Source organism: Arachis hypogaea, chromosome 3 (genome assembly GCF_003086295.3).
Source record: "Arachis hypogaea cultivar Tifrunner chromosome 3, arahy.Tifrunner.gnm2.J5K5, whole genome shotgun sequence".
NCBI lineage: Eukaryota > Viridiplantae > Streptophyta > Magnoliopsida > Fabales > Fabaceae > Arachis > Arachis hypogaea.
Genome location: NC_092038.1, coordinates 2,969,160 through 2,996,544, shown reverse-complemented (window position 1 = coordinate 2,996,544; position 27,385 = coordinate 2,969,160). Strand labels below are relative to the sequence as shown.

Here is a 27,385-nt window from a genome sequence, read left to right as displayed (position 1 = left end):
TTAATATAATCACCATTGAACACAGGAATATTGATTATATAAAGAGGAGTTTTAATTTTAAAACTAACAAAACATATTTTTTCGAATATAAATGAAGTCAAGTGAAACAAATTCTAAGCCAACATTTCTACTTTAAAAAATTCAAGATTTGTAACTATACATTATTTTTGCTTTAATTTTTATTTTTTTTTATCTCATAATCTTCAATCTATTATAGAATGAGAAATCAATAAAATCATTTAATATATAAATCTAAGTATTTAACTCTTACCAATCTTATAACTGAGCAATTATGAATATTGAAATAATAAATTAAATAAAAAATAATCATTTTTTTAAATTAAATATGCATGGAGTAAAAAGAAGCAACAAAAATATAGGGATGAGTTTTATATTTATTCTTATATAAAATTTCGATTATGGATTATGAAGTTTTGTTTTTATTTTTTATTTTTTTTATTATTGAAGATAGGAAAACTCGAACTCACAATTTCTTAAGTAAATATAAAAAAATTATGCCATTTGAGTTATATCTTGTTGACTTAGTTGTGAATTGAGGGTTTTGATTATGGATTATAAAGTATGTATAAAGTAACATGTTTATGACATATTTAAATACTATAGTCAAAGAAAGAAATCATCACCTGCAATGCAAGTATAAAAAACCTTAACTAATTTTTTTGTTCAATTCATCAAGAATTAAAAAACTATGCATTTTCAGTTCAAAAGAGTAGTTACGAGACTATCAACAATTTTATTACAATTTTATATCTATATACACATACATATTTGTGTAAACATGTAAATTAAATGGTTGAAAGAAACAAATGAAAAGAAAAGGTGAAATATAACTGACAAATAATAGTATTTATATATGTTTATTCCGCGCCGCAAGTATGTATCAAATTAAAAAGGAAAAAAAAAAGAAACTAACATTATAATATGAGAAGAAAAAAAATGAATTATGAAAAAAAGTGAGAAGCAAGGAATTATAAAAGAAGAAAGTAAATAAGTAAAAGTATAATTTTATATTAAAAAGATAAATAGTAAAAATGAGTAAAATAAAATAGTTTTATAATTTAATTTACACCTATTAAAAATAATAACAACATAGAAATATATAATAAAGTAATAAACTAAATAAAAACAAATGTTAAAGAGAGACTGAAATAAAAAATAAATCTATCTAAATGACTTAATTTATACCAGTTCAGCTAACTTATAGGCTACTTTTAGTAAATTCCAACGCAAATCTAGCTACCTTCCAACTAGCTTGGGCAAACAAGGAACTCCAATTCTCACAAACGGGCAAAATGATAGATTGGTTGCATGACTAAGGTGGACTTCTTTTACATACTGTCCACAGAAGTTATTTTTTTTTAATCCAGATCGTTTACATTTTTTAAATTATATCTTAAAGGTTTAAAATTGAGGAACAAAATGTTCCGTGTTCGTACATCGGAACACGTGAACAGCTTCCTATAATATATAATAGATAAATTTGAAAATTCCAAATATTGCCCCTATAGTGGAGGACCATGTAGGCCTTCTCATCGTCCATAAGTAGTCCACCCTCTCCCACTGCCCCAATTGCCTCACACATTTTTCATTCATTCTCTGACTCTGTTCGTTAACACATTATTCTTAATTATATTCCCCCTCCTTATTAGTCAAAGAAAAAGAAGTAGCAATGGCTATGGCAAAAAATGTGCTCTACATTGTGCCCATTATCACATTATTAATTTGCATGGTCGAAGCAAGGATCCCAGGTGTCTACACTGGCGGCGCGTGGCAAAGTGCTCACGCCACCTTCTATGGTGGATCTGATGCTTCCGGAACCATGGGTTAGTTTCTACCACATTAGCCCCCTTTTTTTATGTGGAGTAGTATTTACTATTTAGGTGAATTACACTCGTGTACGTTTTTAATAAAACGAGAAAATTAAATAACGTAACACTTTAAAGTAAATAAATAGGAATTGAAGATGGTTAAATAATTTGATATATTTTACTAGTGACAATGTGGCTAGTGAACCAACGTTTTGGTGAAGTAAAGGTTTTGTGGTGTTTTGATGTTGTTTTAGGCGGAGCATGTGGTTATGGGAACTTGTACAGCCAAGGGTACGGCGTTAACACGGCGGCATTGAGCACGGCGCTGTTCAACAGTGGGCTGAGCTGCGGTGCGTGTTTTGAGATAAAGTGCGCAAACGACAAGCAGTGGTGCCATTCCGGTAGCCCTTCCATCTTCATAACCGCCACTAACTTCTGTCCACCTAACTATGCGCTTCCAAATGACAATGGTGGTTGGTGCAACCCTCCTCGCCCACACTTTGACCTCGCCATGCCAATGTTTCTTAAGATTGCTGAGTACCGCGCCGGAATTGTCCCCGTTGCTTATCGCCGGTGAGACATCACTTCCACTGTGCCGTTTCCTAATACTTGCTTTATTTGTGTTACAAATTGTTTTGTTCTCTTTCTTAATATGCTTTTCGGCTTTGGAAAACGATTTATAACGTCTTAACTCTTAACTAATAGGCGCGTAAAAGAATCTTTATGGGGCCCAAGCTAATGCGTAATATGTGATCCTATAGGAATATATTAACAAAAAAAATTATTTATATACTAAAATAGTCTATATAAGACAAAGTGACTATCATATTTGTTCACATTAAAACTAGTATGTGTATATATATTGCGTATTGTTAGTTAATTAATTTTATTAATTATTACCGAGTGATTAGTGAGGCATAATCGTGTATATGGGTGTTTCCTTTACTAAATAATTATTGTTAATGTGATTAGGTGATTAGGTAAGTAACAGACTGAAATCTGAACCATAGGTATGGGCTTTGTGTCTGATTCAATGCAAGTGGGGTAGGGTTCTTTAAGTGCTTTTGTTTTTTTGTCAGAAGATATGGGTTATTGTTCTTGCTACTAGTAAGTTACAACTTTACCCTACAAAATAATATTTAGTTTGTTTTAACTTTATTAAAATTTGTTAATTCGAAACGAAGGAATCTTGGAAAGAGTTAGAAGGGTGACAAGTGGGTGACGGGTTTGGTTGTTATTTACGCAGGGTGCCATGCAGAAAGCACGGTGGGATTAGGTTCACAGTCAACGGATTCCGTTACTTCAACCTGGTTCTGATAAGCAACGTGGCGGGGGCTGGGGACATCACTAGGACCTACATTAAGGGCTCAAGGACGGGCTGGATGCCCATGAGCCGTAACTGGGGCCAGAACTGGCAGTCCAACGCGGTTTTGGTGGGCCAGGCCCTTTCATTTCGGGTCACAGCCAGTGACCGCCGTAGCTCTACCTCTTGGAACATTGCCCCATCCAATTGGCAATTTGGTCAAACTTTCACTGGCAAGAATTTCCGTATCTGAAAAAATATATATAAAGAAAAAAAAAATCATTGCTAGTGTCATCATATCAATGACACCCTTTATTTTTTCTTTCCTGGGGTCAATTTACCCAAAAGAAAAAAAGATTAGGTCAGTTTTTAGGGTTCCCTCCAATTACTTGTTTCTAGGTTGTCTTTTTGACTGGGATGGGTTGTTATTGGAGAGAGTGAAGACTTAATTGGGACTACTAAAATGTGTAATTTTTTTTAATTGGTGGGGTTTGATTAATTAATGTAAAATGTTGATGTGCGTGCGTGAGGAGTGAACTCTTTTTTTTTTTTTTTCTTAAATTTTGTATGGTAGGGTTAGTGGTGTGTGTAACTGGGAAGGGCAAAAAAGGAAATTGAAAGGGTTGAGAAAATATGTAGGGAAATTAAGCTGAAGTGGCTATAAGCCAAAAAAAGAAAATGGTAGCCCGCAGCTAATTTGTATTCTATAAAAATATATGAATGGTGTTTATATATATGATATTTTTACAATTGATTCTCTGTGTCTAACACTAATATGGTCAACTTTTAACGTTATGTCCTTTGTTTTAATTGAACTGAAATCTACTTCTATTTGTTATCTTACTCAACTGTGTGGTGCTTGGAATATATATTTTCGGGGACCATATACGATGTAAAATTAGATACAATATGATTTGGGTACTTTCACGTCGTTTTCATTGTTGAAAGATGTAGCATAAGATTAAAATAAAAATCAAAATTGAAGATTGGAAAGTACTGAGAAAAATAACAATGCCAAACTATATGCAATGTGTTGTGTACTGAGAGAATCCTCTTTCCTTGTCTCGACGACAAAAATAACAATGCCAACTACTACTTTGACGAATAATGAATGATATGGTTTTAATTGAGGCACCGGCAAGCTTAACTTCACTTTACTTGATCAAAAGGGAAGTGAACGAAGCAAATCGGTCTTTATGACCTAATTAATAATGTAAGAGAAAACTTCTAAGATCTACATGTTGATTGAAAATATAGGGTAACATTATTTTGAACTATCATGTTTTAGGCAATTTTTTAACGCGTTATATTTTTGTAGATAATTAGTTGGCACGTATTTTTATGAGATGTTGAGTTGCTTAACTCACATGGAATGGTTTTGAGTATTTTTTTTTGTGTCTAAACAAGGAAAGAAACAAAGCAAAAACTATCCTAAATCCGAGCGGATGATTCGTTGAAGATCAACACAAGGCTCAGACCAAATAACATGATTAGAGTTATTCTTGGCACTATATTTAGCCATCCAATCCGCAGCTCTATTTGCTTTTCGGGACACCCATTCAACGTGAACAAGCCAAGGACGAGATAAAAGCTCCTGAATCTTGTGAACCAAATCTGTTACTTCAGATGAATACCCACTTGTAAGCTCATGCATGATGGGCAGAATGTCAAGGCAATCCGTTTCACATATAATATCCCTCAAACCGCAATCCCAAGCTAAAACCAGCCCCCTCCAAGCAGCAAATAATTCACATCTGATTATAGACCAAGGGGGAATGCTTCCAGAGCAGCCCGAGATCCAATCTCCCTTAGAATCTCTAATAATACACCCAAATCCCGCTAAATTTGAATCCATATACAAGCTTGCATCACAATTAACTTTAAAACTATTACCTACCGGTGGTTCCCAACACAGGCAATTAGCCCAATTAGCCCATAAAATTTAGGGCAATTATATTGTGTTAGGGGTTAGTTTGGCCTTTAGCTTTTTTAAAGTATTCTCTAATTCAGCATGTAAGGGAATAATTTGATTAATTCTAAACTACTGAACTCTTTAAATTTTTATTGTTGGTCGAAAAATTGCTCCATATATAGAATATTTAAACTCTTGATATAAAAAAATTGAAAAAAATGGATAATATTTATTTATATTTAATGAAAATAAGAGTGGATAATCTGAAATTTGATTTCCATTGGTTTGTGTTCCGAATATCATGTATATATGCTGTGGAGGAATAAATAAGATAGAGGAGATGAGACAAGTGGAGGAAAAGACAAGAATGCCAAAAAAATGAAATGATTCTCCCACCAAGACTTAGTTTCGCTAAGGCAATGTATTATTATGTTAGCACACCATAGGCAACAAAAGAAGTCACATCATAGGAAGCACATGGGTGGGGCTTGATTCTTTGTGTTAATGGTATCCAACGGATGAGGGGAGTGATCTACAACTGTGATACCATCCATCATCCACCACCTTCACTTTTATTTTAAAGAAAATTATTTACTTTGGATACCTTAGTAGCTACCTACCCTCTTCAAAAGTGAAAAAAGATTAACAACATAGCATGCCTTAATGCCCACTGCTTCTCATGTCAATTCCTTTCTCGTGAAAATCCATCATCAACATACAACACCTAATTTCCTCATTATGTCACAAACCACTGCTTTCTCATATAAATATTAGAGTAAATAACTATTTTCATTAATTTTGACAAATAAGTTTTTATATTTATTTTTGGTAAAATAAATCCCAAAACATCTGTTCCATTTCACAAGCGATTAGGTCATTTTGTCAAACAAAACTGATATTTCAAAAATTTATTTTGTAAAAGTAAATATAGAGATCCGTATATTTTATTAAAAACAAAATTTTTCAAAGACAAAATGACTATTTACTCTAAATATTGAGAGCTTTTTGAGTAATTCGTTATTTTAATTACTATGTATAGTTCTTATAAGCAATTAAGCATAGATGATATAAGAACAAATGAGTGTTAGGGCCAGTAGTTTTTGTAATTTGTATTCATTATTAGTTATTAATAGTATTTTTAATAGTGTGAAATATATCCAATAATATAAAATTACTTATTTTTGTGCTGGCCAAATTTTAATAAAAATGCTATTCTCTAAATTTTTTCATATGAACAACTAGTACGTGTTTAATTACAAGTATAACTATTGTAAATAAGTGTTGTTTTGAACTTCTTTAAAAAAAAAGCAAAATTATATTTGCACTATTTGTGTGTTTTTTTTTTCATAATATAATGATATTTTTTATTATGTTTTTTTTTTTACGAATCACTATTAATACTAAAATTGAACGATATCCAATATTTATAACATTTTTTTAGAAATATACAACTATAAAATGCACCTAATTGTGGTAGTTGCACAGTAATTGTATAGATTAATTATTTGTGTAGCATGTGCTTTATAAGTACTTTGCCAAACTTTGTTATTACAAACTACCGTATGACAATGTATAATTTAAAAATGAGTAAAGTATTGTTTTTGTCCTCAACGTTTGGGGTAAATTCTATTTGTGTCCTTAACGTTTAAATCGTCCTATTTGTATTTCTAACGTTTGTAAAAGTGATTCAATGTTATCCTGCCGTCAATTACACATCATGAACGCTTTAGTTTGAGTTTTAAAAATCTCTTCTTGAAGTTAATATACAAATATCTGGGATAAAATCGATAATCCACTCCGAAAAATAGCTCATCAAAAGTTGAAACTAATTTCTACAACATTTACGTAATTCCCTTTTCTAGGGACATAATTGAATCTAAACACAAATAATGGGTATAATATTAAAATCAAACGCATCCAAGTGCGACCTAATTGAGAATGAATACATCCAAGTGAAAATAATTGAAAAATATAATCTGATTTGTTAGTATAATTGATAGTAGGATAACATTGAATCACTTTTATAAACGTTAGGGATACAAATAGAACGATTTAAATGTTAGGCACACAAATAGAACTTACCCCAAACGTTGGGACAAAAACGATACTTTACTCTTTAAAAATCTATACAAAACTGTCTTATCTTATCAGTAAATAAAAATTATATCCTTAAGGTAACGTATGTAAAATGATACATAAAATTTGTGCATAAAAATTTCACACCACCTCAATTATGAAAATATCATGAAATTCCCTTCTCATTTAGATCAAGTACGTTAAGATTAAAAAAAAAAAGGTGTGAGAATGAATCCATGATAGGTAGATTTGCCAACTATTTCCTCGATAGTCTTTCCCCAGCATGCTTTATTGGATACTCAGTTTACAATGACCAATTAGCCATCACTTTCTTTTTATGCCTAAATCAGATAATATTTACACGCATGCAACGAGTCCATTTTTCTTGGAAATTGAGATCAAGGGATAAATTAACAAACAAAAACAAAATTAGGTAGGAATTTCTACTAGCCAAGACAACGAAACTAAATGAATCTTTTTCAATTTAAAGGTGTTGTCAAATATCATCTCTTACTATGTAATATCTTTTATGATTTTTTATTATATACCGTTTTCACTATTTTTAGTTGTTTCATGTATCCTTCAATTAAGTCAATAACTAATCTGTCACAAATCTAAACGGTCTTTAATTCGGTAAGCCAGATCTAAACTCTATTTAAAAGTTTATCGGACCAATCAATAGTTACATGCACAAGTTAATTTTTATAAACTTTAGTTTTTTATTAATAATAATCATATTTGACAATACTAGTTGAAAAAGAATCCATTACACTTCTTTTACTTTTTTTCTGTTCAAAACACACTATTCATCTTCGGCTGTACAAAAGAAAACCTCCTGTTAGCCCAAATGACACTTTTGAACGGCCCACTTTGTTATCTAACGTGGCCCAAATGAATTATTAGTTAAAAATTATTAAATAATTTAATATAAGTAATTAAAGTTTTTAACATCACATATGTTCATATCTTAATTGTCATATTTATATAAAAATACTAAATAATATTATATATTTAAGTTTTTTTATGAATTAAGTCTCGTCAAGTTAAATAATAAGATTTAAAATAATATTAATCATAAATGATTTTTATTATGATAGACTAATTTGATTGGAGTTAGTAAACAAAAAAATTTGAATACATAACATTATTCTTTGTAGTCATAAACACTAATTATTAATTAACATTAAGTACATTATTTTCTTTAGACAAATCCTAGTGGCACCTAAAACAAAACAAAAAGAGAAGAAAAGGAGGAAATAGTGAAATATTATCACCTATAATTGTTTTCCAAAATGGAACCAAGTCTAAGACAAAGAGACAATAGATAACAGAGAAAATTTCTCAAAAAGATATTAACAACATTAAGTTACCACTTAGGCACTTACCACTTACCACTCTGAACCCTACTTAAAAGTAACATTCTTCCCTCCAACATTGTAAGCTTCATCATCAACATCTTCCTTCCTAAAACACTTGAATCTTAATCATTTATATCCGTTTCCTCCTGAATTTTACAATGACAACATAAACTCAATGCATGGTATCATAATGACAAATCCAAGAACAATTACCACTAAACTATAGATTTTTGGACGGTGGAGATTCATATGAAATTATTTTTATGTAAAAATAATAATTGATAAGCGATGGATAATTTGACATAATTGACTAAACTATCGAAAAGTACAAACCTTGTCGATTCCTTCAATATTGGAAAATGGATTCCAGCTAGGATCCTCAAGGTAGCAGTTCCCCTCTGAGGACAAACCCACTTCTTTATGGTCAAAACAAATTCTCTTGGCCACATGAAGAAACGGTTTGTAATCAAGGTCTGCATCACTTTTGATACATGTGGGAATGCTTTTTGAACATTCCTTCAAAAACTGATCTTCACATGAAAATTTCTTATTAGTACAACTTATTACTCAACATGTTTTGTTTCCTTTAGAACAATGTCACTCACCCTTTGTAAGTCCTCATGCACACCAAGTGTTTGATTCATTGCTTCTAACCTCTTGTATTTGTATTGTTCTTTCTCCTTGAGCCTTTCTTGAATGGTGTCAATCCTTGCACGCATTTCCTCATCACCAGCATCTCCCATATGCCTCATTACTTTCAGAGCCCCTTTCATTTGCTCCATTTCCAACTCCAGCATGTGCTTCTCTTCAACACCCGTTTCAAAATCAATAATCCCTCTGTGAAGTTCTTCCTTCTGTTTCTGCCAGTGTTGGTAGTAAACTAGTGATCAATAAGTAATTTCAACACACATCAACATTAATGCAAGAACTCAATTAAACTCAGAAACAAACCTTGTGTTTCTCCAACAGTAAGACTAAATTGTGATCAGCTTTTCTTTGTTCCAAACTAGCATTCTCAATCTGCAAGAATAATAATAAAAATGATAATGAAACAGTACTCATTTCACTAGCAAGCTATTCATCAGCTTAGAAGTAACATAACTCTGGAAATTTTTCAAGTATTCCAGAAATACCGGTGTTCGGGTGGTTTTAGCATTGACCATGTAGTAGTCCTAAAATACTTGAAATGCTTTCTATGACTCATCACAAACTTACAAGTTTTAACAAAGAATAAATACTGTCAAATGGCCTAAAAGTTCATCCAAATGATGACACATTTAAAGCATCTTCTTAAACTATCAAAGTATATACCATTAGTTTCTCTTTGTGGATTTTTCCCAACTCAGTTTCATTTAGGACTTGCCCTACAACCAGTGCAGTGCTTCTCATCTCAATCTCCTGCTTCAGCAGCACCCTAACATCCTCTCGCTGAGATATGATGTTTTCTAGATACTTCTGTGCACTCTGATGAGCCTCCCCCATATCTATAACACACACAGCAGCACTAACATATGAAGCCATATTACTTTAGTGTAAAGATACTATTCCAAAGTTCAGTTGCCATATTGATTGAATTAACTCACTTTCATTTAAAGCATACATGATTATATGCTCACAATGCATACTCTTGCATAATAAATATACTAATTCTATTGCATTGCTAGCATATAAATTAAACTCCCATAGAGGACATGTAAAAGAGGATCATATAATAATTTTTTCTTTTTTCTGAATAATAGCACATGAACTTTAAGATGGTGAACCTTGATGGTAACGTTGAACCACCTCATCCTTTTGCTTCAAGAGATTATCAATAAGGAAGGAAAATCTACCACCCTTTGATGAATGCAACTCACTATTGTAATGCAGCACCGTTTTCTCATATTGTTCTTCTTCTTTCATGTCATCAAAAACACCCTTCAAGTTCAAACCTCTTGTCTTCCTAAGATGCTGACCAACAATCCCTTCAAACCTGTAATCATCATTGCTAGCAATCCAACCATAGAGAAACTTGTTGGAGGGACAAACAAAAGCGTTGTTCCACTCGCATTTGCCACAACCACCCTTTTGGAAGCTCTTCCCAAACATGGTGGCTTGTTCCAACAAATCAAAGTAAACAAGAGCAAAACCAGAATGACCTCTTTGGCCACAACAAAGGACTTCAACTTTCAAGGGTCTGAACCCTCTCTTAGATAGTTGTTGCTTGAGAACAAAACCACTTGGTCCTACAAAACAACCAGTGTTGCTGTTCCATTGAAGGGGTATGTTTGCTAACACACCAATCAACGGTTGATCTTCAACTTGGGCTTCATCAGCTCCAATGTTGGTAATGGTAGGAGGAGGAGATTGTGGCTCAGCTTTCATTTTCAACTTGATGTTTTTGGTAGCACTAGACATGATCAAATACCAATGAAGTTGTGAGGAGTGAAGAAAGAAATGTTATAATGGATGGATAGCTTGTAGGAGAAGGAAGATATGGGCATTGGTATGTGTAATGAGAATTTTGATTTTGATTTGATTGATTTGAGAATGGTTGAGCGTCCCCAAACAAGTCATCTTTGGTGCCTACCTACTTTTTATGTTACAGGTCATAGTCTATGCAAAAGCTATGGATTTAAACTACAAACATCTTTGCCCGGTTTAAATTCTTTTTAATTTTATACATGGAATTTAATCCTCTAATCCATAAAGTTTTGACAAAATCTTGTGATAATTACACGGAGGAATTAGGATTCATATGTGGTGTCATAAAAGTTAGATTGGATTCATGGCTCAATTTATTAAAAAATTAAGTCTACTTATTTTATAATTTAAACTTGATTAACTAAAAGATTATGAATTAATCTCACTAGTTGATTAAAATAGTATGTACATATTTTATATAAGAATAAGGTATTGGATATAAAATTATGAAAAATACTTAAAGGGCCATTTATAATGTACAGATCTAGAGATACAGATATTCTCATTAATTGAGTGATATGTTGACATTTAGCATTGTGCTAGTTGGGAGGAAGCAGCTTGGCAGAAGTTGCCAGAGCTTGTGGTGGTATGTGTTAGGGTTGGCTTGTAATAGAGCCAGAGCTTAATTAATGTAATTAATTAGTAACTGTGTAAGCGTAATTTTACTTCTTGGACTCCGTTTTTTGGTATGTCTTTTGTACTTTTTAATGGATTTATGATACAAAATTCTTCAGTTGTTACTGGTACACAAATGTGAGTATATTAATAAGGGAGCCACTTAAATAAAGATGTTAAAAACGTCTTTTTTTAAAGATGTTTTTTAAAAATTAAAATTTAACACATATAATCAGTTAAATTATATTATTTTTATTAAAATTAGAGTGGACAAATCAGTTTAGCACAAAAATTAATAAATTAAATTTTGAATTGATGTAAATTAATATTTTTTATAAAAAATTACTATAATATCCCTATTATAAAACACAACTAAAATATCTCTATTATATATATATATATATATATATATATATATATATATATTAATTTTAAAAACTTTAAATTCTAACCTTATAACAATAGAGAAAAAGGGCTAGAATTTAGGATTTTCAAAATTAATATATATAATAAGAGTATTTTAATCATTTTATATAATAGGGGTATTGTAGTAATTTTTTATAAAAAATAATATTAATTTAGACATATTCAAAATTTGATTCACTATTCATTTATCAAATTAATTTTTCTGACCTAATTTTGATAAAAATAACATAATTTAAATTATTATATGTGTTAAATTTTAATTATTAAAAAATATCTTTAAAAAAAGACGTTTTCTGCGTCTTTATGGAAGCATCCCCCTATTAATAAATTTAACTATATGTGTTGTTTAAATATTAATTGAATTGGAAAACTGTTATAATTGAGTCTAAGCATATTTAGTTTAGACGGATGAAAATAACAAAAAGAAGAAGGATATTTAGTGAATCTTTGGTGCACAATAATTTTTTGTAAATATTAAAGAAATACATTTGATGTTGGGATTTTTTTTTTCCAAACATTCACTCTTAAGTGATTTATTTTTGTTAGTGTCTTCACCCTAAGTGTTTAAAAGAAAATTGAATGATGCGTTAGTTTTGAAATTTGAAATTTTATCTATTGTGAGATTATCAACATTAATTACGTGCCTTTTTTAATCGGTGTTGAGCAACATATTTAAGAATGGAAATAATTAATATTTATCACTTAATATACTAAAAAGATTATATTATCAAAAATAAATTTATCATACACGTTATGTAAAGAAAATTAATTTATGTTCTCTTGAAATGCACAAAAAAAAATATTCAATTTATATTTTATTAGAATTTTTAAATTTATTTTTTATCAATTTGTTTATTCCGTATATATTCTATCATTTAATACATATTATATTTTTGTACATAAGTATTTCTCAATAATTATTAAAAATATATAAATTTATATCACAATATATAATTAATAAAATTTAACATATTACAATACATAATATAATTACAAATAAACTAAAATAAAAAATTTATAAGTACATTTTTCAGTCTCTTATTATCTATGGCCTTCTTGAAAAATTCAAACAATAAATTATGTATAAAATATTATTAAATTAAAGACTTCTTTCTAATACTATATTTTAACATAACAATATTTTTTGAATAATTAACTTTTGCATCTTCTGTTCTACTAGTACATTGAAAAATTTTAAATTGCTTAGCTTAAATAGCCCCAAACTATAAAACAAGAGCATATCTCGAACCTACACTGAGGTACTGACGGCAATTCTCAAATATCACAAAACCGAATAGGATACAATGAGATAGAATGCAATAGAAACAAACAAAAAACAGGTGGAACGAATTACCTATTTTTAATGGTCAAATTGATTAACTAACATTTACATCTTCTGTTCTTTCTCCTTCAATGATTAAGAATTAGGGATAATAATGGGATGAGTAGGGGCGAATTTTTGCAATAACCCGCATAAATGGTAAAAAATTAAATACTAACTCGTTTAAGCGAATACCCGGCCTCGTTCCTATAATTATTAAAATTCAACAAATAAAATTAAATTTTAAAATTTATATAACTATTATTACATATATAATATAAATTAAAATAAAAATTTAAATATGATATAATATTATTAATTATTTTATTAATTATTTTATATATATTACATATATTATACATTATATATAACAGAGCAAATATTATCTAAATCCTATTAAAACTGCAAAAGATTAAAAAAATAAGATCATTTTTATTAATTTTTAATTATATTTGAATGTGAATTTTAAACAAGGAATTTAAGGGATTGAGAACAACTTAATTGTCACTAGGTTAGAGTGTTTCTTGTTATAAATTATATTTTTTAAAAAGAAAAATGCTAGTTATCTTTTAATTTTTTGTCTTTAATCAATCTTTTAATTCAAACAATATTATTAAATTAAATTTTAATTAAAATATATCTATTAAATGCGCGTGAGAAGGACAGTAGCTCTCATCGAACTTTGTGGAATGAGTTCTTGAGAGGAGAAGAATGTGAAAGTAGGATGAAAATAGAGAGGTTAGAGACGAGAAGATGAAGAAGAGAGAGAAAATAAAGGGAAATAGTTTTGTAAAGTGAAACAGAAAACTTAGAGTTTTTTATTAGTCATGAGGCTAATATATATAATTCATCTGTAACAAACTTGTAAGTGACCAAAATATCTACAACTAATTACCACTTTGTTAGTTATCTCTAATTGCTTTGATTTACAAATTAATTATCTCTAACAAACTATTATTAACTTATTGGATTGAACCAATCAAGTCACAATATTTATTATATATCTCTAATTTTAGAGTCAAAATATGTCACATATCACTTTTTCATGGTAATTAAAATCAAATCTTTTCTTCCAAAATTAAGGAATTTTCCTCTCCTTTTTACTAATTTTACAACCAAAATGTGCCACATGTCACTCTCTCATTGTAATTGAAATTAAATCTTTCCCTCAAAAATTAAGAAATTCTTCCTTCCTCCTTATAAATTTTACAACTAAAATGTGCCACATGTCACTCTCTCATTACAATTGAAATCAGATCTTTTCCTCCAAAATTAAAGAGTTCTCCCTCGTCTCTCTTCCTTTCTCCACCTCTTTCATTACTTCAACCACTCCATCTATTTTATATATCATTATCAATATCAATAATTAATTACTAATTTGACAATCAAAATGTGCAATATGACATTCTTTAATGGCATTAAAATTAAAATTGAAATATTAAAATTGAAATTGAAATATATCTATATTATGTATTATATATTACTATCTAATTTAATAATCAAATGTATCACATACTCACATGACACTCTCTTATTAAAATAATTTAATAATCAAATGTGTCACATGACACTCATTAAAACTGAAAAAAAAAATATATTTTTTAAAATTAATAAATTCTCTTCCTAAATTAATTTTGAGTTAATTTTATAACTATATGTATAATTTTTTTATGCTAATATCTAATTATATTTTTACGGATAAGAATACTAGTTCCTATTTTATAGATAAACATGTTGATAATTAAAATTAATGACTTTGCAAAAGAAAAAAATTGTTGCAAACATAAAAATTAATTTTTTTAACATCTTATTCGATAAAAACTCATTTAATATTTCTTATTTTTTTATTATTAGTTACATTTTTTCGCTACTCATTAGAACATTAATGTTTTTTAAATTATTAAAATGTATGTTCATAAAAATTATTTTTTTTTTAATTATAATACATCTAAAATTATTAAATTATATATAAAATATTTTTAAAACACATCTAAAATTATAAATGTAAAATTTAAATTTAAACATTACAAATAAAATTTATTTTTTATATCTTATTTGATAAAAACGTCTCTAATATTTCTTAATTTTTTATTATTACTTAAATTTTTTCATTGCTTATTTAAGCATTAACGTTTTCTAAGTTAAAATTTTTTAGATCTTATTCAATAAAAATATACCTAACATATTTTATTATAGTATTAGTTAAAATTTTTATTATTTACTCTAGGATTAGTATTTTTTCATTTTAAAGTCTTTATTAATTTTAAAATAAAAATTTTGAATTTTATTTAATTTAATTTTTGAATGTGTATTTAAATTGTAATTTGTTAGTAACATTTTAAAATTGAAATAAAAATTTTAAAATTTAAATTTGAATTTTATTTAGTTTATATTTTAAATGTGTATTTAATTTTAAAGAGATACTAAATCTATTTAGATGTATTTGTTTTGTTTTTTAAATATTATAATAAAAAATTGAATAAAAAATTATTTTTAAAAGATACCTAATTAAACTGTTTTAAAAATTATATTATATAATCATATATTATATTTGTAGTTAATATATATAATCTAAAATATTTAATTAAATATTATTTTATATTTAATTTAATTTTTTATTATTTTATATGCATTTTTTATATTAATATTTTTTAATTGTACAACCCAGTTAAAAAAATTCATGGAACAAGACGTGACTTCCTCAATTATCCTCTTCCCCAACCCAACACCTTTTTTCAAACTATTCCCTTGATCTAAAAACAAATGAACAGAGACTCACCAACTCACCAATTTGCCCGTTACGGAGGCCAGCACACAGAGGGATGAGTCGCATTTGGCTTCACCATCAAACCGTAGCTTAGGGAGACAATTGCTGGCAAAAATATGTTCCATTCTACAATGACAGTATACACGTCAACCAAATAATGAATCTCTGTATATCTGTATCAATTTTGATCTGTACCGGAGAGTGACCCTACTTAAAGACTAGCAGATTTTATTGTTTATATCCATTTCTTTTAGCTATCAATTCAATTTTTTTAGTCTATTAATCCAACAACAACATATTTTTAATTTATATTTTTAAATATTAATAATTAACTACTGACTCTCTAGTATTTCTCTAAACTATAAATTATATATTTTGAGTAAATATTTTTATAATAAAAAATTTTTTCTTTTGATTTTAAATTAAGACCTTTTTTTCAAGTTAATATTAAAAGAATATGAGAGGAGTATATTTATTTGCATAAAAAAACCTCAAAGGTTAATGATATTAAAGCTAATAATTAAGAGTTTAAAATTCTTTTAAAGTTACACACATAAGAATTATTATGAGAGGAAGACATATTGTTGCATAATGATTTGAAAGGTTAATCATATTAGAAGAAGTAAGATTTTATAATATATGCTAATAAGTAATAATCATGTCATTAATAAAATAATAGAATCTTAGGACAATTTACCATAATAAATAATGTGGGATTCAATATTATCAGATTGTTAAAATGAAAAACGGATACCAAAATGTATTTTTTCCTAATCTATATAAATCGCGACAGAAATTTCGCGGTTTACGAATACACGTAATTGGCTATAGGGATGTCGTAGATTACGTTCAAGGGACAATAAGCATAAACCGCTACACTCCTACAGCGATTTATGTTTATATGCAAAATATTAAAAAATATATTTTAAAAATAGACCATCTAAACATATTTTTATTATTTTTAACATTTAGAAATAAGGTATTTTAAAAAAAATAAATGTAAAAAATTGAAAATAAAAAATATTAAAAAAATCTAAACTTATTATTAATATTTTCCTTCTCTTTTTGTGAAACATCCAAATTTATTATTGTTTAAGTAAGAAAATTTAAATATGATCAGATATGGGTGCAGCACTGAAACTGGTGAAAATTATGCTAAAGTTAAAGGTTCAGGTTGAAAAAAAATTCAATTGGGAACAAAAAAACACATATACACAAAAATTGCGAGACCCTACCGCGGGTTTTAGTCATTTTACATATAAACATAAACCGTTGTTGGGGTGTAACGGTTTATGATTATTTCCCCTTGAACATAATGCGCGACGACACCCTTGTAGCAGATTACGTATATTCGTACACCGTAGAATTTCTATTATGGTTTATATAGATCATAAAAAAAATACATTTTAATATTTATTTTTTATTTTATGCAATCTGATAATATTGAATCCCACATTATTTATTATGGTAAATTACCAAGAATCTTATGTTATTGTATTGGAATATTATGTTAGATAAACATTTCAAATGATAACCATCTTAGATGTTAAAGTTTATAGTGAATGGTAATATTTGGATACAAATTTCAAACACTCCTTGTTAAATACAAGGTTCTAGTGTGTTTTACATAGATACATAGAGGGTAGATGGTAAGATAACACTAACGACTCAACAACTTTATAATTTTTTTTTTGGTGTCTAACAACTTTATAATTTGAGTGAAAGTATAAATAAGATACCATTTTAAAAAAATACAATATTTTTGTCCGTGTGCCTCACTACTCAACAGGCCCAGACCCATAAGTCATATCCCGTGTTACAGCTTGTACTCTACAAGAATTTGGCCCATGGGCCTTAGACACTCAGACCGACTATAAAAATGTAAGCATAGTAATCAATTTGGATTGGTCGAGTGGTCAGCTCATTCGTCCATTTAAACAAGTGTCGGAAGTTCGAATCTGCCTTGTGTATGTAACAACTATTGGTCAGCGACAAACCCTTAAATGGAGCTCATCATATTCGCGATGGATTAGTCATTGACCTGTCGTGTTAGAAAAAACCGTGGACAACTAAAAAAAATGTAAGCATAGTGCATCACGTAACTGAAATTTTAGTTTAGTGGTTAAATTTATTGCCTCTTAATATGTTCTACCTGAATTTAAATATTAGCGATTGTCAAATAGTAAATAAAACTCTTAAATATATATAAGTGTGTGATATAATATTTAAGATTGAGGTTGTCCAATCTATCTAAAAAAAACATAATGCACCACAATTAATATTACAAAAATTGCCAAAATTCCTGTCCACGAAAAAACAAATTACAATGAGTCACCAAGCCACAACTACATGCCCATTAGATCCATGACCCCCAAAAAAAAACTATATGCATGTTAGATGACATTAGAACATAATTAAGGAATTCAATAGTTATCATAACCAATTATAAATCTTTAAGCATAGAATATCTGTAAAAGGAGAATACTGAACAAAAACAATTGCCTAAAACCTTGCATGCGCATAGCTACTTATGAATCATCACTGAATTATATGCATTAATAAATTGGAATCACTTGGCTATGTTTGTTCAGGCACAAAAATAGGAACATAAAAATACAAAATCATGTATGACAGAGATATGAATATCGAGATTATGTTCTAATAAAGTATATAGCAGTTGTGATAAAGAATCTGATAAAAAAAAATGTAGTTAGTAGCACTAATGCAGTCACTTAAAGCATAAGATAGTTATGCAGTTATAACAGATTAGTTGCCCACTCTATTCATATAAAAAGCTGCATAATATGTTTTAATAATCAATAATCACATTTATTTTTAATACAATTACTCTTGAATCTCAACTTTTTTAGTGTAAAATCTATCATGTTTAGACACAATTAATTAATATATTTTATATCACTTTTATCAAAAAAGACAAAAAAAATACTAATAAAAAATATAATTTATTTTTTTATTATTTTTAATATTTTTTTATAATTATATTATTTATCATTATATTTTTTATTTTAAAATTATTATATAAAAAAATTATAAATTAAATTTTTATAATTTGTTTTTTATATTAAATTTATTATCAAATAAAATATAAAAATATTAATTTTATATTTATATTATTTATGTCTTATTTTATCTTATTCTCACCACCTACCAAATACAACCTTGAAGTTGAAGTATGTACACCATTATTATTATTATTATTATTATTATTATTATTATTATTTGTCTTCAGTGTTGAAGACTTGAAGTTGTGACTTGAAATGACAATACATAATTATTCATGAAAAGTTTTTACCGAATAGGAGGAGTTGTCTTCAAGCAGAAAAGTAATCAAGCACAATATTGTTATCTTATAAGGTATGTGTCGATAATTCAAATATCTAACACAATACTGCTTTGGCACCTGGATTTACCATCCACCAACATGGTTACCATTTAAAAAGGGTCTGTTAACTTAATAAACAACAAAGAAGGGTTTTCTTTTTAAAGGAATTTAACATTTTCCTCTTTAATTTGTGTATTGCTTTTAACATTTTATTGCCAGCTGGAAACAGTTTTGCAAACTGTATGTTAGGATAAATATTAAGAATTTTTCAAAATTCTATATTAGGAAATGTTTATTATATTTCATTAACTCATCAACTTTTTTTTTGTTATTTTAACTATAATACTATTTTCATTTACAAGCTTATAATTCAATTTCTTAAACATGCTTAGAAACAAACTAAAAAACAAAAAACTAAACTAAACGAAATGTTAAGGATACGTTTGATTTGTATTTTTATTTTTTGTTTTTATTTTTAGTATTTTTTTAATTTTGTAAAAAAAATGAAAATAAGAGATACAAAATTTTTATTATTTTTATTGTTTTTATTTTTTTTTACAAAATTTAAAAATAAAAAATACTAAAAATAAAAATACAAACCAAACTCACAGAACCTATATTACGTAACAGTCTGACTTGTTGGCTTTAATTTTTTTTTTATTTTAATAGCTAGGCTGCTGCAGTTTTCTTTCAAATAAGAAAAATGTAACCCTCTTGTATTGACGAATTAGAATGTGATTAAGCATGTGATGAGCTCAGAAGTCAACAACACGTTTATTCAATTTTATGTTTTGTTTTCACAAATAACCTTTTAAGAAAAAAGGCTTGCTAAACATTTTAACAAAGCAATATAAAATTAAGGAAAAAGGCTAAAATTAAAAAAGATAGTTTGATTTGAATCATTCCTATTTTCTGAAGAGGCCGTATAAATATTTAGGCAACAGATTGATTATATTACTATATTAGATAGGAGATTAAGAACACACCAACAAGGTAAAAAGCTAAAAAGACTTTCATTGAATTGTGTAGAAAAGAATAGTCTAAAGTTTAGAATTTACGGGCACATTATTTGACCCAAAAAAAAAAAAAAAAAAAAAGAGGACAACTTCAAGAGAAGAAAAATGTCTGCAAAATCTGCCCTACTCACACTTCAACTAAGCTATGAAGGGGACCATACAACCTTGTCATGTGATTGTCAGTGTTAGGGTAAGAAATTAACAATTATTTGTGTGTACCTTTTTCTAGGAACATGTTATGGATTTATTCGTCATTTATCCCAAGTAATATCTCTCACAATGGTGACTCATTTTGGTTTTTTATTTTTTTAATATGTTTAATACGAACAATTTTAATTTTTTATTTTTTAATATATTTTTGTTTTGTTATTTAAATTATTTGAAACTATAAAATTAGGATTAATTGAATTCTAAAATTTGATTAATTTAAAAAAATATTTTTGTCTAATCAAATAAAAGAAAGATGTTTAAGAGTTTTTATAAAATTAAATAAAAATATTTTTTTATTTTAATTTAATTAAAGAGATGTATTAGTAAAAATGGTGATATAATATATATTTAAAAAAAAATTTAAATACTGACGTGGAAAATAAATTTCACATGACTTATTATTATTTATCCGTATTTTAAATATATCGGTACGTATGAATTTATCATCGTACCATAACAAATATCTTTTTTAACACAATAATTAGTTTCAAATATGTGATAATTAGGATAAGTAAAATGAAAATTCTCACAAGTCAACTTGGTATAATGGTATATATAATATGTGTAGGGTATAAATTTTGAGTCATAATAATTTGGGCAAGTTACTTAAATAAATAGAATAGAGAAAATGTTTACCCAAATGTGCAAAACTGATTCTTGTTATCTGTATGTGTAAAAAGTCATTTCTATGTAATCTGTGGCAACCCACCACGGTTTCAAAACGTGCATAAACCGTGGCAGGTCTTAGCGGATTATGGCCAAAAGATATAGAGTGTAAACCGTGGTAGGTCACCACGGTTTACTAAGGAGAGATGGCGTGCATAAACCGTGGAGAGTCACCACGGTTTATGAAAAAATTTGTTTGCACATAAAACTTTGTGGGTCACCACGGTTTATGTGTGGTAAATAATGGTCAGAAAACCTTGTTAATTTTATGTCCAAGAGATGCAACTTATTTTTTATTTTTTTTATTATTCTTATTAATTTTTTATAATTATATTTTTATTATTATATTTTTCATCTCAAATTTTTTTAATGAAAAAAATGAGAATAAATTAGATTTTCATAATTTGTTCTAGTTTATCACCAAGCAGAATGACAAGAACACAAAATTTTGTGTCTCTATCCATCAATGTCTTGTCCTGTCCTATTTTCAGTGTCTTATCCTATTTTGTTGTTGAAAACAAAGGCAGCCTAATAAATACACACTATATAGTACATTTTATAAAGAAAAAAAAAATCATCTATTTCTATTGAATATTTATAATAAAATTTTTTCGTTCTCTTTATGTATTATTGACTAATATATACTATAAAATTTTTACATGTATTATCAATTAGTTTTTCATTATGTTTATCCCTATTTTTCATTTTACACTATATTTAAATATTTATTATACTATAATAAATATTAATGAACATAATAAAATAATTACTTATTAATATTTTTTAGAGTACTCATTAATATTCTTATAATATAATAAATATTTTTTATTTTAAATTTAACAAATACTAATGTATCAATATACACTTATATGTGAATTTATTAAATCTATATAAAAGATTTAATCAATAAGCATGTTAATGAATATTAATATACCAATATTAACAAGTAATTATTTTATTGTACTCATTAATATGTTATAGTGTAATAAATCTTTATTTTATAAATGAAAAAATAAAGATGAATATAATGAGAGAGGTCACCTTAAGCTTAAATGAACTTTTGAGTAGTTTTTATAAGTTCGCCTAAGATTTTGAAAACTTCATAAAAACTCAAAATAAAAAATAAAAACACAGATTCCAAACATTAATGTTAGTGTAATTTATTTTTAAAAATATTTTTTTATTTTATAATAGAAAAAAAATCCAAAAATTTCATGGTGTTTATTATTGGAGTCTAATTTTTTTCTAATTTATTTTACATAACAAATTTTAAATATTTTAAATTTATTAAATTTCATTATTTTAAATTAAATATTAATTTTTTATTTTTTAGTAAATAGACATCAATTTTTTAAGCACTATAAAAATCATTTTTTTAGTATTATCTGATTTTTTTTATTGTACTCTTTCTATTATAAAGAGCTGTTGTTGATAAGACATAATTTAAGATTCTGCTAATAAATTTATTGTGCTAATAAATTCATTTTCTATTGGACATAAAATTAACAAGGTTTTCTGGCCAACACATAAACCGGGGTGACCCACAAGGTTTTACGTGCAAACAAGTTTTTTCATAAACCGTGGTGACTCTCCACGGTTTATGCACGCCATCTCTCCTTAGTAAACCGTGGTGACCTACCACGGTTTACACTCTATATCTTTTGGCCATAATCCGCTAAGACCTGCCACGGTTTATGCACGTTTTGAAACCGTGGTGGACGTTTTGAAACCGTGGTGGGTTGCCACGGATTACATAGAAATGACTTTTTGCATATACAGGTAACAAGAATCAGTTTTGCACATTTGGGTAAACGTTTTCTCTATTCTATTTATTTAAGTAAATTGCCCTAATAATTTTTATATATATATATATATATATATATATATATATATATTCTAGGAATCAAATTCCTAATTAAATATTTAATAAGCCCAGCTCACCATCAATTATATGTACTAATTTATACTTATCGCTTAATGTTTTAAATTTTTCTATTATTAATATTGATTAATATTTTAATCATAATTTAGACATCTCATCGTGACTCTCTCAGTTTTTTTTATATAATTTATTTTTTTATACCACAAGGTAAATATAAAAGTTGTCTATTCATTTAAACTAAATTTCGATGAAGAGAATGATTTTGATTGTTAAAATTTTTTTTACCGAATTAGTGGAATATTAGATTGATGGGACATTGTATAGAGAAAAAGTTATTTGTTTTTTTTATTTTATTCATTAAATTATTAGTCGAGCAAATACAAATTTGATCTACACACGTACAAACTGCTTTTGCAAATATGAAGTCCTAAAATAGAAAATATTTTTTTGGTAACTTAAGTATGCGAGTCTAAATGTGCGAAAATATAATTAAATGCATGAAATAAAATATTTTTGTATCGGTATTTAAATCAGTAAATAATTAATTTTTTTATTTAAATGAAAAAAAAAATCCAAACCTGAGCAGATACCTCAGCACGAGGCAGAGTCATGGATCCTGGTCAAGTGGTCATGTCTTTTTCACTCTACACATAAAAGCACATGTACAAGTGCACAACAGATCCTTAAAAGCAATTATTAAATTAGCTTTATATGATCTTAATATTTTTTTCAAGAATCTACTCAAGCCATGTAATTTTGTAAACTATTTTTCATTAATAGGATACATAATTTATATATTAATAATAAGATGGAGGATTATTTGGATTGAAAGAAGAATATATATATTTGAAAGGATAAATTACTAAAAATGTATTCGAATAATTTTATTAATGACAAAAATAGACTCAAATTTTGTTGTCGACAAAAATATCCTAAATAAAAAAAATTAAAAACGCAATAAAAATATCTAATTTTTTTTTAAGTGGCAAACGACTTTTGTATTTGAAAATCATTTATGTATTAGATTCAAAATTTTATAGGAATAATTAGATAAATGTTTAAAAAATATATACAAAAAACTGGATAAAAATTTGATCTCTATATTTTTATTTTTAAAAAATATTGTTGATTGTTGACAAAAAATCACAATAAAATATATACTTAGCGAAAAATTGTCAAATTTTAAAGATAAAAATATCTCATTTTTTAATTATACTTGCAAAATATCGTATCAAAATTCAACTTCTAAAGTATTTTTTGAGAATACATATTTAATGTTGGACATTTTTGTCGTATTTTAAAATTATTTTAGGGTATTTTTATCGATAACAAAATTTGAGTGCATTTTTAATAGTTTATCCTATTTGAAAAATCTATTAAATTTATTGTTTTAAATTTATAGATTAAGATGTATAATTTACACACAAATTTTTTTTTATGAAAACTACATTGGTATATTGGCTCAATATTGGGAAGGGAGGTGTTTTGCCGCGTTGTGGATGTCAGTTTCGACACGCCGGAAATTGGTGACAGAGCATCAGAGACGTGGCAGGCGTTGAAAACACACATGAGGCATGGTGAGATGGCTTGCAGGGATAGGTGGCACAGCTTTAGCAACACACAAGAAGCGTGTTGCCTTTGAATCCTGGCAGCGTAATAGGGTCTTCGCTCGTTTTCGAGAAGTCTGGAGCAACACACGATGCGTGTTGCAGGTGGTCTGCATGCAAGAGACAGCCTCCTATTCCGATAATCAGCGACGCTCAAAGAAGCTCTATAAATTAAGTTTATGGGGACCGTTTTCATATATAAGTGTTGTTGTTGAATGATTTCACAATTTTACCGTGAAAGAAGAAATTGAGAGGCTGAAGAAGAGAGTTAGGAGTTAGGATTGTTTGAAGAAAAAAAATTATTAGTTTGTACTTATTAAAAATAGTACGAATTATATGGCATTCAAAAAATATATTATCAATTATTTGGATCATTCAGTTTATTTAAGTTCATAAATTTTATTATTTTTTGTATTTAAATTAAAGTTTTTTAAATTTTTGTTGTTGTTAGAATTATATAAAAATATAATATTATCACTTTAGTTTTTTTTAGTTTTATTAATATTTTTTAATAATATTTTTAGTTCTCTAATATAATTATATATTTTGATTTATATAAATATAAATATTATTTACAATTTTTTTCGAATATAAATATTATTGATATTTATGTATTTTCGATTTATTTTTAGGCATAAATATTATTTACGTTTTTTATTTTCGAAAATAAATACTAATTATATTTATGTATAATATTTAAATAAATAAATGTATTTCATGGATGAATAGAAAGAACAATATTTTATATTGATATAAATTATAATTATAAATATTTATTTCTAATAATTTTTATTTATTTAAACTAATATTTAGTGAATAAATATGTTTTTCTTGAACCAGTCAAACAATAGTTTGATAGTTCGTAAACTGGATCCGCCGCTGACATGAAATTCGATGGTCAAAAACTACTTACGCTCAACGGAATTCTACCACGTTTCTAGGATTGGGTTGATAAGAGGATTTTATCCCTTATTAGCTGCTTTGGTGGAAAGGTAGAGGCCAGAAATTCATTCGTTTGTATTGCCAATGGATAAGGTTATTGTGACACTAGAAGATGTCGCTCATATATTTGGCCTACCCATTGATGGAGAACCTATGAGCATATGGACAGATAGTAGTAGCGACTTCCTACAGAGCCAGAGCATCGCGATATTTGGTCGCGAATCGGTTGTTAGTAGTTCTTCTAAATTTTACATAAAGTTGGGTTGGGTTCGGACTATCAGAGACGCAGAGCCATTGGACACCGATGAGTCTATTAAGAGATACGTTAGATGCCAGATTTTTTGTTTGTCGGGTTTGACCCTATTCACGGATAAGTCGACCACATATGTCACGAATGAGCTGTCTCGCCCTCCACCAGTGCAAATGCGATAGGCACAATATTCTGGTTCCCATTTTGTGCAGCAACAACTATAAGTGTACCTTTGTATTTTCTATATAGGTGTGTGCTGTCAACCTAAACTAGAGGCTTGCAATGCTTGAGTGCCCTAATGCGTGGATTGAAACTCCGAAATACGCGGTGAAGTATTCTGATACCGTCCGCCTCCTCAGCCCGTTGTACAGGGATGTGTTTCTATTTGGACAATTGAGCCAAGCATCTTCTAAGTCATGACTGAGAGCCACCATGGCAAAGTTTGATAAGAATCTTCCTAACCACCAAAAACTTTAGCTACGGACTTCTGCTTTATCAACCAAGCCTTTCTGTAACTGATAGTATAGTTGAACCTTGACTGGACTTCTGCAATTATAGATTTGACCTTGATGGATGGGTCACTCTCAACCAATGGCCTTATAGCCTCAGCAATTGTGTCCGAGTTTAACTTGGAATAATCCTGTGAAATCGTTCCCATGGTGCACATGTGCCTACTGTTGTATCTTCGTATCTCCCAACAACCTTTTTTTCCGTATCAAGCTAGCTCGGATAAGTCAGTCGCACTCACACCCATACGTCTTGAATTTTGCATAGAACATCAGTGGTTCAGACTCATAAACATTGTAGTCGACTCCTCTAGAGATAGTGTAATTTATGATTGTTGCGACGATAGACTTTCTAGAACTATACTCCATTCCGATCTTGAACTCTCCGTCCTCAGGATCAGCAACACCTATAGAAAGCAGAAATTATCATTCATTGATCCATCCGAAATATAAATTTACAAAAACGTATCATTCACTCATCACATACCTATGTTTGTATATTCCAAAAATTTCGGTGCATTCATGGCGTCAAGATCCAAATTACGCATAAAAGATGGGACGTTTATCAGTTGACTAACTGCCCCTGCATTTTCCGCTGCTGCCCCAACTCCCACATCACCATCATTGTGTTAATCGCCAACTTCATATGTGGTTTCGAAGTCCTCTTCGCAGTCACTGTTCATTCCTTCATACATTGCAGCTCTGTCATTCTCTACATCTAAATCATTTTAAATCTCACCTGTGTAGCGATCCTTAATTTTAAAAATATAAATATAAATAAGTTATAATTTATTTTATAAAATTAGAATTCTTTATTTTTAGAAAATTATTTTTATTATCAGTAATTGAACTAATTTTATAATAATTTAAATTTAATCAAATCCATATTATTA

At 28.1% G+C, this 27,385-nt stretch overlaps 2 protein-coding genes across 3 annotated transcripts; one reads left to right on the top strand and one right to left on the bottom strand.

Annotated features, from left to right (window-relative positions):
- The first annotated feature begins 1,519 nt into the window (after positions 1 to 1,519).
- LOC112787865 (expansin-A6) lies at positions 1,520 to 3,882 on the top strand. The gene is made up of 3 exons (XM_025830399.3): positions 1,520 to 1,844; positions 2,084 to 2,402; positions 3,076 to 3,882. Exons 1-3 carry the CDS (start codon positions 1,691 to 1,693, stop codon positions 3,383 to 3,385), a joined length of 783 nt encoding a protein of 260 aa, XP_025686184.1. The 5' UTR covers positions 1,520 to 1,690; the 3' UTR covers positions 3,386 to 3,882.
- A 4,495-nt stretch (positions 3,883 to 8,377) lies between these two features.
- On the bottom strand, positions 8,378 to 11,068 carry LOC112787849 (factor of DNA methylation 4). 2 transcript variants are annotated; one of them, XM_072225817.1, is made up of 6 exons: positions 10,242 to 11,068; positions 9,790 to 9,962; positions 9,430 to 9,498; positions 9,084 to 9,332; positions 8,812 to 9,003; positions 8,378 to 8,624 (listed from the first exon to the last, which is right to left on the bottom strand). In XM_072225817.1, exons 1-6 carry the CDS (start codon positions 10,873 to 10,875, stop codon positions 8,601 to 8,603), a joined length of 1,341 nt encoding a protein of 446 aa, XP_072081918.1. In that variant the 5' UTR covers positions 10,876 to 11,068; the 3' UTR covers positions 8,378 to 8,600. The 2 variants fall into 2 exon arrangements, with proteins under 2 accessions (XP_072081918.1, XP_025686183.1); XM_025830398.3 differs by having other exon boundaries at positions 9,084 to 9,338; positions 10,242 to 11,066.
- Between the last annotated feature and the right edge of the window lie 16,317 nt (positions 11,069 to 27,385).

Coding starts and splice junctions, on each gene's coding strand:
- LOC112787865 (XM_025830399.3), top strand. CDS start 1,691: ATGGCTATGGCAAAAAATGTGCTCTACATTGTGCCCATTATCACATTA. Junction 1,845..2,083: donor TGATGCTTCCGGAACCATGG/GTTAGTTTCTAC, acceptor ATGTTGTTTTAG/GCGGAGCATGTGGTTATGGG. Junction 2,403..3,075: donor GTCCCCGTTGCTTATCGCCG/GTGAGACATCAC, acceptor TTATTTACGCAG/GGTGCCATGCAGAAAGCACG.
- LOC112787849 (XM_025830398.3), bottom strand. CDS start 10,875: ATGTCTAGTGCTACCAAAAACATCAAGTTGAAAATGAAAGCTGAGCCA. Junction 9,499..9,789: donor TCCACAAAGAGAAACTAATG/GTATATACTTTG, acceptor TTATTCTTGCAG/ATTGAGAATGCTAGTTTGGA. Junction 9,004..9,083: donor TGCATGAGGACTTACAAAGG/GTGAGTGACATT, acceptor TGTGAAGATCAG/TTTTTGAAGGAATGTTCAAA.